This window comes from Lasioglossum baleicum, chromosome 2 (assembly GCF_051020765.1).
Source record: "Lasioglossum baleicum chromosome 2, iyLasBale1, whole genome shotgun sequence".
NCBI lineage: Eukaryota > Metazoa > Arthropoda > Insecta > Hymenoptera > Halictidae > Lasioglossum > Lasioglossum baleicum.
In genome coordinates, this window is record NC_134930.1 from 15,841,854 (window position 1) to 15,857,105 (window position 15,252).

General features: G+C 34.4%; 3 protein-coding genes across 4 annotated transcripts; 2 read left to right on the top strand and 1 right to left on the bottom strand.

Annotated features, from left to right (window-relative positions):
* Window positions 1–346: 346 nt before the first annotated feature.
* LOC143221363 (WD repeat-containing protein 55 homolog) lies at window positions 347–2,867 on the bottom strand. The gene is made up of 8 exons (XM_076446838.1): window positions 2,707–2,867; window positions 2,321–2,485; window positions 1,637–1,829; window positions 1,360–1,542; window positions 1,215–1,288; window positions 974–1,140; window positions 682–899; window positions 347–605 (listed from the first exon to the last, which is right to left on the bottom strand). Exons 1-8 carry the CDS (start codon window positions 2,732–2,734, stop codon window positions 347–349), a joined length of 1,287 nt encoding a protein of 428 aa, XP_076302953.1. The 5' UTR covers window positions 2,735–2,867.
* A 330-nt stretch (window positions 2,868–3,197) lies between these two features.
* LOC143221311 (E3 ubiquitin-protein ligase TRIM33) lies at window positions 3,198–9,074 on the top strand. 2 transcript variants are annotated; one of them, XM_076446794.1, is made up of 11 exons: window positions 3,198–3,680; window positions 4,701–4,930; window positions 5,285–5,565; window positions 5,644–5,754; window positions 5,822–6,016; window positions 6,092–6,204; window positions 6,342–7,601; window positions 7,922–8,060; window positions 8,142–8,325; window positions 8,664–8,816; window positions 8,891–9,074. In XM_076446794.1, the coding sequence occupies exons 1-11, from the start codon at window positions 3,347–3,349 to the stop codon at window positions 9,062–9,064; spliced, it is 3,174 nt and encodes a 1,057-aa protein (XP_076302909.1). In that variant the 5' UTR covers window positions 3,198–3,346; the 3' UTR covers window positions 9,065–9,074. The 2 variants fall into 2 exon arrangements, with proteins under 2 accessions (XP_076302909.1, XP_076302902.1); XM_076446787.1 differs by having other exon boundaries at window positions 3,199–3,680; window positions 7,901–8,060.
* A 2,001-nt stretch (window positions 9,075–11,075) lies between these two features.
* On the top strand, window positions 11,076–15,147 carry Sas-4 (spindle assembly abnormal 4). The gene is made up of 3 exons (XM_076446780.1): window positions 11,076–14,381; window positions 14,537–14,732; window positions 14,809–15,147. The coding sequence occupies exons 1-3, from the start codon at window positions 11,215–11,217 to the stop codon at window positions 14,935–14,937; spliced, it is 3,492 nt and encodes a 1,163-aa protein (XP_076302895.1). The 5' UTR covers window positions 11,076–11,214; the 3' UTR covers window positions 14,938–15,147.
* The last annotated feature ends 105 nt before the right edge of the window (window positions 15,148–15,252 follow it).

Below are 15,252 nucleotides of genomic sequence, written 5' to 3' on the forward strand. Positions count from 1 at the left end.
ACTATAACTACAATTGTATTATAAAGTCATAATGATGAAAGTGTGGTGAAAGGATCTTCTGTACAATTTTCATATGTAATTTTTTAGGATATTTATATTTATACGTAATTTTATTGTCATCTTTAAACATGGATAATACAGTGTTCAACTTTCAGTGTAAGTGTATGACAATTAAGCTATCATAGGAATAAAATTGTATATCAAAATATGTTTGCAATATTTTTTGTGAGAAGGGTACTCAGTAACTTGCAGTACGTTTGACTCCTATGTATGATCATATTCAAAATTATCATTTTAATAATAAATATATAATATTTTACATACAATTATTATCTGTGTTTCTATTCTAAAGATCTGCGAAGAAACTTGCCGCATTATCAATTTTACTACTTGGAAGATTATGCTTCAATTGTTTTTGTCTGCCGCCTTTCACACGGTTAGTAACATCTAATGTTTCGAAGTACTGTACATTCCAAAATTTGATATCATTATTATGCGAAGATGACGCAATTAAAGTACCATCATTGTTTATATCAATGGCTTCAACAGGGAAATTATGTTGTCCCACAATTCCAAGATTGTTACGTGGAAACAAGCTGGTTGCTCTGCACATCAACATATTAATTAGATCATTACCTTATTCAATGAACAAATTATGCTAATTCAAAATTAGTTCATTACCTCAGCACGCCGTCTTCTCCTCCCGTAATTACTACATTTTCAGTAATTGGAACCATACAATTTATAGCCCTTTTCGTTACACTGGGAAATTCGTCCGAATGGAGCCCAAACTCTCCCCAATTATATATGTACATTTTTCCTTTACTAGATCCTACCACAATTTTCGTTTCATTTTTAAACAAACCAAGACACGTCAACTCCTGATCATATTCCTCTGACTGTTAAAATGTTTATCATTAGAAATTGAAAGACGAATTATGGTACACTAATACTAATATTCATAAATATGTACCTGAACATGCAACTTCTTTCCTGGTATATTAAACGTAGTAAGAGAACCATCACCACTTCCACACACTAAATATTTCCCTTCTTTGTTCGTTATAATCGAACTTACATAGTCTTCCATCTTTTTTATTGAAAATACAGGTTCACTTCCTCTTTGTCTAAGATCCCACACTGAAGATATGTATACATAATTATAATCGAACGTTAGAAATGAAAACAAATAATATACGATTATTAATATTTACATTTTACTACTCCATCATCATCGCCAGTTGCAAATGTATGTTCTCCAATCACAGTCATAGTATGGACAGGTTGTCTATGAACGTAAATCAATTGTTAACACACAGATTAAATTTCAGAAGTTGAAGCGAACAGTTTTATACATACTCGTGTGCATTCTCATATAATCTTTTCAGTTTTTCAGTTTCTACATCGGTAAGCATTATGGATAGATCCTTGGCAGTTGAAAACAATGTGGTTCCGTCTTCGCTAAATTCTATATCACGACATGCCTTCAGATGCATCTCCAATGTTGAAACAAGTTCTGTTTCAGTGTTGGTGTACTTATACCTAGTAAGTAAAATTTTTAAAAATATAAGTAAGATTTCGGTACAGAGAACATTGTTGTATAGTGGCACGAATGTCAAATTAAGATAAAATTTACAGCAAAACGTCGCCTACTATATTAGCCACAGCAATCATATTTGTATTCGGATGGAAGCATATATCTACTACATAATCTTCTGTTTCAATAGGAGGAGGATGATTTGTCTGTGGATCTTTTGATTTGATCATGGCTTTCACAACTTCGTCGTCTTCGTCATCTTCATTTAATAATACAGGCTCCATGGCTTCACCTTATAGTCACAATAGAATTTTTATTAATTGGTTTAATGGCACGTAGATCATGCTATTCAGATTTCATGTCCAATAATACTAATCTTAGAATCAATAAACAATCTAAATCAGTGATGAGTAGACAGCGGATCTTTATACATTTATAACAAAGTCGAGTAGATGAAATTCAAAAAGTTGTAGAAAAATTTTAAAAATTCAACATGTATATAAAGGGAAGAAATAACATTCTGTTTGGTTTATATTTCTTGCAATCGATGCAGACAATTTTTATTTTGCATAAAGATCCACTGTTTAGTGATGAGCAAACCAGTGGCCCATGGACCACAGGTCTTGGTCCACGATTTTCGATACATTGTTGTTACTTCCCAGCTATTTTTTTCTAGTATTCGACAGTCTTTGCAGAACTGTCAAAAACACATTCTTCGTATAACGATTGAGTATTTTCGTATTTTGCTGTCTACTCATCACTGTTCGAAATGTTAATACATACTTGTATGGGCATAAATCTCATTGTTATTGGAACTTCCTTTTACTTCATCTTCGCCTTCCAATTCGGATTCGTCACTGCTACTGATAGTGTCATCGCTGTCGGTAGATCCTTGCATGCTGACATCGCTGTCATGATCGCTATCATGACAGATGTCAGCTAACTCTTCTGTAAAAAATTATCCACCTTCGATTATTTCTATTTACTTTAACGCGACAGCGAAGAAAAGGTATTCAATTAATAAAATTAACTCAATTGTTATTAATGTACGAATAGGTTAAAACAACTAACCAATACAGAATTATACAAATAAAAGTACGAACGTGTTTTGACAGGTTGTTTTTCTGTTAATATAATATTCCAAAAGTATTCTAATTGATGTAACATACCTATTAATTTTCCTTTGTTTAAATGCATGATTGAGATATATTTATATAGAACGCGTTACACTTTCGAACCTTTTTCACCACGCATTACTATTCATACTATTTACAAACAGCAAACTTCTCTTGTGAACATGTGAAAGAAGTGAAGAAGAGAGTGAAGAGAGCAATGAAGAACTATCGATGCTGCGATCGATAGTTACCAATTTTGCCCACATCCGTCATCTGGTATATAGATGAAGTAATCTTGGAACACGGTATGTTATCTGCAGCCGGGTCTACGAGTATATAATTGTTTTATATATTACATAACTATAATTGTTTTTCAAATTGCAACTGATTGCAATATTAAGGGGGGGAAATCCTTCAATAAAAAGCATTTTATTTCATCGAACCGAGAGAAGTTCCGTTTTGGAACTTCTAGAATTCGAGCTTCAATCACAGAGGTCGTGACCGTTTGCGGTGGCTGATTCATTCGGAGGATTCTCAACTATGTCGCTTTGATTAGAATGAATCAGAATGAATTGGAATGAATTGAGTATGTAGCATGGTGGACCATGGCGCTCCACGGTTCAAGAAAGATATATTTTCATAAATTGTAAAAACGATTCTCGTGTGTGCCTATTTATGCTTGGATGGTTTTAATATGGAACCCCGAGTGAATGAGTTGCTAACGACGAGCCCGACGGCAACGATAAAAGAGGAACCGGTCGACCAACCTGGTGGGAAACAACAAGATATGCAACAGTCTCAAGTGCAGGGCGTTTGCATCGAGGAAGAGTGCGAGCAGCGTATCGAGTGCACCACTGAGAGCCAGGAGAACGAAACCCGTGCATTTTTATCGAAATGTGTGTTCTGCGAGAAAGCGTTCGTCTCCGGTGACGACCCCAAACTTTTGGAGTGTTTACACGCAGCGTGCACAACATGTGTCAACAGTAAACTGAGCGACCACAATACATCGGTTGACGTGGATGTTTTATGTAAGATCAGAGTATAAATACTCTCGCGATTTTTCACTCCGTCGATATTCCATTAAATTCTCCTTGGTTTTCTACGTCTGTTTACATTATTTCGTTCAAACGATATTTCGAAACATTCTACCGTCCTTGATAGAAAATATTCTATCAAAATCATGACTATGACTGTTAAAGATCCAAACCAAAACACTTCGTGTAAAGGTTGACTAAGTTCCCCGGCCCATCCACTTCAGTGATATGAAGGATGGACCAAGTTCCTCTCGTCTATCAAAGTTGTGATATGATGGGTGGACCAAGTTCCTCTCGCCTATCAAAGTTGTGATATGATGGATGGATCAAGTTCCTCTTGCCTATAAGGGCTGTGATATCGGGAAGGACCAATTCCCAGAGGCCAATGATTGTTGTACTTACCTAATTCAAACTTTACAACCTAGGGAAATTGGCGTCTGCGCTGGCACTAGTATTTTGACATATAGGGTATATAGGGTATGTCCAACCACATGACGTATGTGGTCTTCTGATTTAAAGAAAAAAAAATTTTTTTTCGAGTTTTTCGAAAAAAAATTTTTTTTTTCGAGATTTTCGATTTTTCTTGTTGGTTTTGATATGAAAGACACCTGATTCCAAATTTTCAAGTTTCTAGCTTCTCTGGAAGTGGGTTAGAATTAACATGATCCTCCTCATCATCCTCCTATATATATTCCAAGAATTATGCGTTTTTGGCGTATTTATATCTCAGGTTCCAGGCTCGGTAGAAAGTTCTTCTTACATGAGAGTTAGTTGATATTATATCTAGCTCACATACAAATTTTGGTTGACCTCGGTTACTGGGAAGAGCAGCATTGGGGTGCCAATATGCCTAAAAAGCGCTTAACTCTAATTCGAGATGTACCACTCGGCAGCTTAGAGGGAGCGGGAGGGGAACTTGGTTCGCGCGCTGCAGCGCGCATTGATTTATGGAAAAACAAACATTATTCTTTGGTACATGATTTAGCTGATTAAACTATGCGTATAATGTTGCAGTGGAGAGCAGTGTAATTGCTTGTCAAATTTGTAACGTTACTACCCAAGTGGACAACTTGATCGAGAATCGATTTTTGTCAAAATTTATAGAGGAAGATAGTAGTCCAGGTACCGACGATGAGTCGAAAGAAACAGAAGAAGAAAAGAAATGCACCAGCTGTCATGACAATGCTAACGCCACAAGCTGGTGTGTAGAATGTGAAGAATTTATCTGTCAGAATTGTGTTATGGTAATTATATTGTCGCTGTGATTATGTATATCCTGCTTATACAGTTGTGCAGAATTACAATTGAATTATTTGATGAATCATAAATTACAAAGTAATTGAATTGCATTGTATTCGATCACATTGCGATTCGTAATTTGGATGTCTTGTGTAATTAAATTACAGTGCAATTGAAGTATAATTACACAGTATGAGCAATCAAATCAGGGAACCAAATTTTGAAATTGGAATTGTAGTGGAAGTATAATGGAGCTATTATAGTATAATTCGATTAGCGCAACTGTACCCACACATATACATTGTGCATGTGACTTAAGAAGTAATTGAAAAAGTAACACTGTTTTTTAACTGTTTAAGGCACATCAAAGATTAAAAATCACCAAGGATCATACAATTAAACCAAAGGACGAAGTTGCCAATGATAGAGATAATGTTAAAAAGAGCAACAAAAAGATACCTGGCTATTTATTTTGTACAATTCATTCGCACGAACAATTATCATTATTCTGTCAAACATGTGATAAACTTACTTGTAGAGATTGTCAGCTAAGCGAACACAGAGATCACAAATACAAATTTATTCACGAAATTGCTGCCGAGACACGTACTTCTGTATCAACTTTACTTAAAGAAGTCAGGTAATTTTTGCTTTCTTGCACTGTCAATTTGATAATTTATTTTCGTTAATCAATTTAGTGATAAAATTATGTTTTCAGTTATAAACGTGTTTTATTGAAAAGTGCAATGAAAGTTATAGAGGATAGGCAGGTTCTTATTTTAGAAAAGAAGAAAAATTTAGTACAAGACATAACGCAAATGGTGTTTCAGTAAGTCTAAATATTGTTCACTTCAAAATGGATCCAGATGAGATTGTATAATCTTATATCTTTAAAGGTTAACCAATGCAATCAATACAAGAGGGAAACAATTAATTATGCGATTAACCGAGGTTTGCGATCAGAAGCAGAACACATTGAATGAAAAGAAAGTTGCTTTAGATCAATTATCAAAACTTACAGATCACTGTATTCAATTCGTGGCGCATGCCTTAAAGAAGGGTTCAGATCTGGAATTGTTGTATAGTAAAAAGTACGTGTTCGAGTGTTACACACACATTACGTTAATTAATGTTGTCACACGAATTATCTAACACTGTCATTGCAGATCGGTTACAAGCCACTTACAAAGAATAAAAAGCAGACGAGCTGACATTCCAAATCCAGAAATACCTGTTAGAATACATTTATCATTGGAAAAAGTACCAGACTTGATAAAAGGTTAAATAGTATAAATAGGTGCTTAATTATGTTATTAAATATAAGCACACTTTGTAATATTGCTATGATCATAAATTACAATGTTCTCTTAACATTGGCAACAGGGCAATACTGAAACAAATGTTTTTACATTTCAGTGGTCTCATCAATCGGAGCAATAGTAGTTGATGGTCGAGTGTATCCATCGATATCCCCATTGGGTGGTACAAGTACTACACCATCCTTGGCGTACACTGACTCTAACCTAGAACAAAAGCAACCAGCTAATCTTCCAAACGCACCTATGGACGGTTCCCCTTTGGCTGTACAGTTACCTCCTGCAATACAGCAATCAAATAATATTCAACAAAATTCCTATCAGCAAGTGCCTCCATCGTTACCTTTAACGCAACATCAACAACATCAACAACCGTCGCAACAGCAGCAGCAGCAGCAACAACCACCACCACAGCAACAACAACAACAACAGCAAATGCAGCAGCAAGCACAATCACAAAATTATATGCAACATTATCCTATGAACAACATGCCACCGCGATCATCACCTCAAGCACATCAACCACGTGTGCCATACCCAGTTAACTACAACAATAGGCTGCAGCAACCGTTGATGATGCAACAACGACCATTGGGTAGTTGCCACCAGCAAGTAACATCGTCCACGCATCCTCATCAACAAGTTCATATGGATCAACTTGGACAGAACACGAGTCTACGTGGTCTCCTTGCACACAATCCTCCTCCTTATCGGCCTTCAACGAACCATGTACCATATCGATTGCCACCTTACAGGTACCCTACAAATAATTCTCAACGACCAGTACCGCCACACACGTATCAACCAACGAACACATCCATGGTGGCCGGTATGAGGCTCCAGCAATGTAACGCGACATCCCCATCCGGACAACATCTAAATTATCCTATGCAACAACCCGCCGCAGCTCGTTGGCACATCCCCCCAAATGTTAATCCTTGGCTTCCCTATAATCCTTCACGCCATCCAGCTACGCCCCCGATGCCAGTTCCTATCAATGATACTTATAAAATAACGTTAAAGAATCAACAATCAAACAACAATCAAAAATACAATACGCAAACAATTGCTGCCTCCGATAATACGTCACAAGTACAAAATCCAGCGACCGTTGGCCACACGGTCAGCTCGTCGGTGCCTAAAACACCTAGTCCTGTGCCTCCTGGGAAATCGGATGAAACTGAGAAAAGTTTGGACAAGTTTTGTCAAAAGTCTCTGAACGATCTGATGCTGACCATCGCGAAATTAGATAGTAACGGAATCGTGGTGATACCGGAGGCCCAACGAAATCAATTGGATTCGGCTCAAGTAGATAGTTCAACCGACGAGGGAATGAATCCGATGGCTGAAAATTCAGCAGGTATTTGGAATGTCTTAGATCAATCATTCGTATAGGGTGTCCCGTTAACTATCTTTTATACAACGCGGAATGACAAAAGGACAAATTATTTGGTTCAAGGGAACACGTATTATGGTGGAAATAATTCTTTCCTCGTTGTAACAAGAGTTCGTGGGACACCCTGTATTTTCCACGCTAAATATTTTGATCGAAATAACGAGGCGAAAGTATGTAATAAACATATAAATATTTTTAGAAACATATAACGCACGTAATATTAAAGTGATAGTTATGCACGCACATGATTATATGTTCAATAGATAATTCAAAAAATGCTGCAGCACCCATGACGAAAGATGATCCTAACGAAGACTGGTGTGCAGTATGTATGGATGGAGGAGATGCTGTGCTATGTTGTGATAAATGTCCAAAAGTCTTCCACTTGTATTGTCATATTCCTAGCTTAAAATCGTTTCCCGAGTAAGTATATCATCGTAGACAGTACAATTCATTTCGAATCAATTGTCTGACTTATGTTGAAAATCGATTTATATGTTTCAGCGAAAGTGAAACTTGGCAGTGTATGTTGTGTACAAATGTGCTCGATTGTTCAGATGATCCACCAGGTGAAAAAAGGCCCAACGCAATGAGTGCAAAAGAATTGAGGATTGCCCAAAGAATTGTACTGGAGCTTTACTGCCAGTACGAGCAAAGTTTACCCTTTCGTGAAGTTGTTTCTAGCGAGGCAAATATATTACTTTGAAATTTACCTGTATTAACCCTTCCGACCTGACGGAGGTACGCAGTATGTCCCCTTGCACGGCCGACGACACACTGTTCCCGCGAATTGATTTTATATTTTTATATATATAAATAAAATAAAGATCTACAAATAAAAATCAAAAAATAATTGCGTAAGATATTAAATAATACCGTTTTCATTCAGAATATGTATCGTAGAATCATAAAAAGACGAAAATTCATCATGTTGCATCAGGACGTACATCGTACGTCCTTCGGGTCGGAAGGGTTAATAATCTAATAAATAAAAACATAATTAATATGTGCTATTTTACTGTACAGATAATTGATTATCATCGTATCATAAAGAAACCGATTGCGTTAGATGTAATTAGAGATAAATTAAAACCTGATCACCCAGATCATTATACAGATCTAAGACAAGTAATGGCAGACATCAGATTGATGTTTAAAAATGCTTTTACATACAATCCTGTAAGTAACTGCTAAATTTACCATTCATCAGTTCCGTAGTCGTAAAGTTATTTGTTATTTCTATACGTTCACAGGTGGAATCGCAGGTGTATCAAGAAGCTCGAAATTTAGAAGAATTTTTTGAAAAATTGTTACTGAAGTGGGCACCCAATTATGCTTACGACGATCCTTTCCTATCGGCTGACAAAGACGAGGACGAGGAGGTGTTCCCTCCTAATAGAAAATATCGACGAATAGTTACCGACTAATTTTCATTCGTTACAACTGTGCACATGGAAAAGTATGATATTTTTCAAAACGTAACAGAATTCTATTTACGAAGCAATTAACGAACACGTCTTCGTTACATTAAATGTTACGTTCCATGTTTAATAAATTGATATAGCGCGTTATATATCGTCAAGGAATACTAACAAAATAATTAAACAGACACTTGAATTGTAGTATAGAATCGATCGAATTTATTTAGCTTTTTTAATTGAAGACGATATCTCCATTGCATGAATTTACAAATTAATGGTGAATTGTAATTATACTGAAAAAAAACTTCTGTTCGTAGAATTGCATAAATGCTTGTTATAATTCATGAGTGGTATCATGAAATCAATTTCTGATATACGTATCATTCAGTTATGTAACTCAGAAAAATGTTTAATTATGTTAGTTTTACAACGAAGTATTTCAGTAAATTCATAAGTATATTTTTTATAAAGTATTATGACTTTATATACATATTATCGTTCTAATAAAATTAAACTGTATGACGGAACATTGTATTACTTGTTGATAGAGAAATTATAGTTAACTATGCTGTAGAAAACAGATTGATCATAGATTTTATAGATTGATACGATATTTATAAATTCCGTTGAGAAAAAATCGTTCTTTAACAATACTCCGAAATATGCATGGTATTCAATAATCAATTCCACGTTTAATTTGTTGTGAGACAATGTATTTATATTAAAACGAATAATATTAGTCTTCGGATTTCCTAGTTATATTTTATCTTTTTATAATTAACATTAACACCTTAGTTTAAATTAAACTATCACTTTTATCGCATTTACTTGATAGCATAAAACTATAGAGAATTCCTTATCTGTTGCATTCGATTGAATATATGCACAGTGTATGATTAGAATCCTTGAAATGTTCTTGCTTTCCACACTATTGTAATTTCTAGTAAAAATGTTATAAGATACATTAGTTGCGTCGTTTTTTATAAAACAGAATTGATGTTTTAAAATCGTACGCTGTCACGAATAAAGAAAACATTACATATCAAACAAATAATCTTGTAATAAGAGATTAATTTATAACGGTTTGGGAAAGTTGATGAATTTGTGTAACATTCAAGATATATTGCATTATAATTTTAAATATTTTAATAAAATGAATTACTTTTTAGAACTCTGAGATGAAATTGATTCTGCTCTTGAACTTTTTGCCTAACTTTAACAACTTTGGTATATTTTGTTGCTGTATGTTCATTTTCTACGTTTATCTATTTGAATCAGTTTGTTTTGTTCTAAATAAAAAATAAAAAAAATTAGAAGATTTAAAAATCAAAAGGTTCCAAAATTTTAATATTAGGTCATCTCATAAGTTGCATTCATGTAAATGAATGTTAATATTTTTAAAACACCGTATGCCCCAAGTCTTTAAAAATCCACTCATCTGTATTTGAAATGTGTATACGAAACATTTAGAACGATCTTTCTTATGGATCAAGATTTTTCGCGCATGCGCGGCGATTTTAGCCTCAGTAAAGTAAAATTCTCGATAAAATGGGGTACCTCGAACACCCCGTAAAATATCGGTACTTTCCCGCCAATATAACTACCCCAGGGCTCCGCTACTTCGTCTGCCTCGTCATCATAATATAGATACGTTTTGGACGCGCATGCGTGAGAAATCTTGCACAATATCTCACCAATCTCATCACTGATTGTTTGCGCGGTACAAACTTGATGACGTGAGATGTATATGTATATTTACCATTTTTGAACTGTCAAACGGTTTGAAACGAAAACGAGGGTCTCGCGGAGTTGAGTAAAGACGCGATATATTTATCCCTATCTTTGTACAAGCTTGTGAATTTATTAATATACATAATTAAGTACCAATGATAAAAATACATGTTGTTTGTATAACCATATATATATACGATGTATAAACATCTTTTAATGAATGACATTTTCCAAGTTTCATTATTGTATTAAAATATGAGTTGAAAGAGATCAGAAAGATTCTTAGGAAAGGTATTTATAAAATTATTTTTATAATGCCATGTAATGATTTATGTTCGTCTTTATGTTTACATGCACGTGTATATGTATCAACTATTTTATAAAATATAAATAATCTCGTTTACTGTCATTGCATATCATTCGAAATGGATTTAGAAGCAACCTTAGTCGAACGATTACAAAAATTAAGAGAATGGCAATTGGAGCAACATGAACGATTATTAAAACAACAGCAGATGCAAAGAGAGATGTTAACGCAGAAACAAGATTGTATATATAAAGCGCTTGAATTATCATTGCAAGAACTTGATCTTAGCGGAGACAAATTGCATACGAACGATTTCAATGAAAGTGAACTAACATCTGAGGCTGATAATGATGATTTGAGGGATCATATTGGAACAATAGACAACTCTGTGGAAATGGATAGTGAAAATATAAATAGTGTTAGCAATGATCATAAAAAGCAACTATTCAAGGACAACAGCAATGGCATCGGTTCAACGCTACTTTCGCCACAGCGAGGAAAAGATATAGATCAATTTATTATAGACGGAGTAGCACCATTGTCGACCAATAAAAATTGTATCTCCATAGACGATGTACCTATCCCTTCACCGAGGAAAGATTTTCACACATTGCTTGAAGAAAAATTGAGAAACTCTGAAAATATGTCTGGAGGAAAATCTAACTCGGCGATCAAGGTAAAGAAACCATTTTTAAGAAAAGGACAAGGCTTGTCCAGATTTAAATCAAATAAAGAGTCGCAATGTTCTTCGACAAAGACACGATCACGCAGTGCATCCTTCTCTACGTGCACACAGTATTCTAAGAATTCTAAGAATGAATTGAAAAACAATAATGTTAATAAATCTACAAAATTAACGAGCCATCCACAAAAACAGTTATGCTTGAAAAATATACCACTGCCGAAAAAGAAAGTTCGCTGTAAATCAGAATCTACTACTTTAGCTCAACTGGAGGATTATATTAATGATATTAAAAATACGGCCGAATTAAGTAGTCCGGATTTTCGATCGAAAAGACAAAAAGAGATCGAAGAAGTAAGGATATTCGAGTTACTAGAAGAAAAAGCAGAAAATTCGAGCTTCTGCTCCACATCTAGCACTGTTGTTGCGTTTTTGCAACAAACAACACCATTCAAAACCAAGAAACATCCAATGAGTCCGATAATTAAAAATTCCAAGAACCAGTCGGTTTTAAAAGCTTCTTGTAATTATAAGCCTAGTCTAAGTAAGAAAGAGTCACTTTCAGTAGAAAATAATAACATTCCATGCGATAGAAAATTCTCTGAAGAGTTTAAGGAGAACATTAAAACAAATATGAATGTAAACAAATATGCGGCATCAAAATATTTAAGTCAATCTACGCGTGATCAAGCAAATTCTTATGACTCCCATATTGAGGAAAGCGATGTAGATGTTAGTCTACATGTCAGATTTTCGGAATACAACGAATACAAAACTATTGGATTGACAGACACGTCGAGTACATCGACTGAATCGTCAATGATACAAAATTTTTGTGATGAAAAAGTTTGGAACGACTCGGTAACTCCGGACATATCTGATACAGAAATATCATCGCAGTCCTCGATGATTCAAACTGGACAGTGCAACGTACAACAAGAATTAAGTTATGACACGCAAATACATGAAAGTGCAAGACAAAAGAATGGCTTCGACTATAATGAAGATGCGTATCAACATAATTATCATAGCGATGATTCAGAATTGTTTGACACCACTATACAAACTTTAGAGAATGAGCAGAGTATTTTAGAAGAATGTAAAGACAATTCGATATTACAGGATATCAATAACTTTTGTAACACTCAAAACACAAAACAAAATCATGATAGAGCAAGGATTGAATTGGTAGATAGCTATAACAATGTGGATACGATTGAAGATCAGAGAAATAAAGAAAATCTGCAGGAATCAAATGAAACCATCTTCAGATCGGAACTTTTAAAAACCCGTCTACTGGAACTCGAACAAGAAATTACTATATTTCGTAAAGAAAACGCAGCTTTATCAGTCCAACGTAAAAAGTTACAGGACGATCATAGAAATTTACGTAAAGAATATACAGAAAAAGAGAAAAAATTAGAAGAGACCAGAAAACAAATGGAAGCACGTTTGCAAGAGGAAAGAAAGAAGCTGGTCCGTGAAAAAGCTGCATTAGAAAATCGGATGCGGGATTCGCAAGAGAAAGCTCAACAGAATAAACTGGAAAGACTAGAAATGCAAAATTTAAGACAAGAAATGGAGACATTGAGAGAAGAATTGCACGTTAAAGAAAGTAGATGGAATGCTGCACAATCCAGACACAAGTGCCAAACGAGAATATTAAAAATGGAGAACACCAAACTAAAGCAGGAAATCGAAAGATTACAGACTTTGAAGAAAAACAATGCTAGAAGTAGAGGAAAACTGGGAAGCTATTCAAATACAAAAGCCATTCATCAAATTAATAAGCAAATTGATACGCAGAATAAAGAGTCTAGGAAAATCAATGATATTTCATCGTCGGATGAAAAAGAATCAAAGTCGATGGAACCGATAACGAGAATAACGGATACAGTTGAAACTCAAGATATAGAAGGTCGCAAAAATAATAGTATTACGAATGAAAAATTACAGAAGTGCCAAGCAAGTGCAATGAATGTTGTCAAAAAGCGTAATTTATACGAAAGTTTGATCAAACAAGCAACATTTGATATTTCAGATGATCAAGAACAATATCACACCACAAGAAATTTAAGTATACCTAAATCTGATTTAGATGATATGTCTAGAAAGTTAAATGGATCGAAGGATGCCATGAAAACCGATTCTGAAGAATTGATTAAAGATTCGGATGCTGTACTTTTCAATTATACCAATGCAAACAGCAATTTTCAGTCACACAAACAAAATGAGAGCGAGCAGTTTACATCTTCTCCCAAAATGCCTCATAGACATCATAATCAGAACGCTGCGTTGATATCACCGAATGAGATATTGTCGAATACTTGCTTAAAAAAAATGCCATCACCTTGCCAAAGTAGTTCGAACACCGACGAACAAGGCATAAAGCAAATTCATCATCCCGATGGACGTATAGAATATTGGTATCCGAATGGAAATGTTAAAAAGATTTTTCCAAGTCAGGGCTTAACTAAATTAATATATTATAATGGAGACGTTCGAGAGACAAGTCAAGATGGAAAAGTGAAATATTTCTATGCGTCAACTCGAACATGGCATACAACAATGCCAGACGGAATTGAAATCTTAGAATTTGCTAAGTAAGTTACTGTATTTATGTATTAAATCAGTGCAAAAATTCGTACCCGATTCCTTGTTGTGTTTTAATACGAAATCGGACACGAACTTTTGCACTGACCTAATGTATGCTATGATCTTTGAAAATGAATGATAATAAAATTTTTTTCATGTATAGTGGTCAAGTAGAAAGAAGATTGCACGATGGTGCTATAGAAGTGTCGTTTCCGGATGGCTCTGTACGAATTTCGGAACCAGATGGTTCTGAAAAGTCGACTTTATTGGATGGTACTATAATTAAAACTTTTAGTAATGGAGAAAAGATTTTTACTTTACCGAATGGACAACGAGAAATACATACTAAAACGCATAAGGTATTAATAATTTTATGTGATTTTATTGAAAATTACAAATTAATATGTCTTGCTTAATATATCTTCTATGTTTTAGAGGCGAGAGTATCCTGACGGTACAGTTAAACTTATATATGCTGACGGTACTCAGGAAACACGATATTCAAACGGTAGAATACGTCTTAAAGATAAAGATGGCAATCTTTTAATGGATTCATACCAATAAGATCTATAAAAAGTATTGAAAAATTGTGATTAGTAATAATATTTGCTACGTAGTTTAGTTAAAATATATAAACACATTTTAAATAATTCCTATTCTCGTGTAATTCAAAGTATAAGCAGTATTAATTAGAATTACATTGAACGATAAATAAATAAAAATAATATTTTATAATCTTGCAATAAAGATAGTATTTTTTAATAACACTGAATTTTTTCTGCCTCTTGTTGTTTCCTATTTTATCCTTCCTTGTCTTCTATACTCTTTGTTTATTCTGTTATGATATGTGTATAGTTATATTAATAAAACTGGAATACC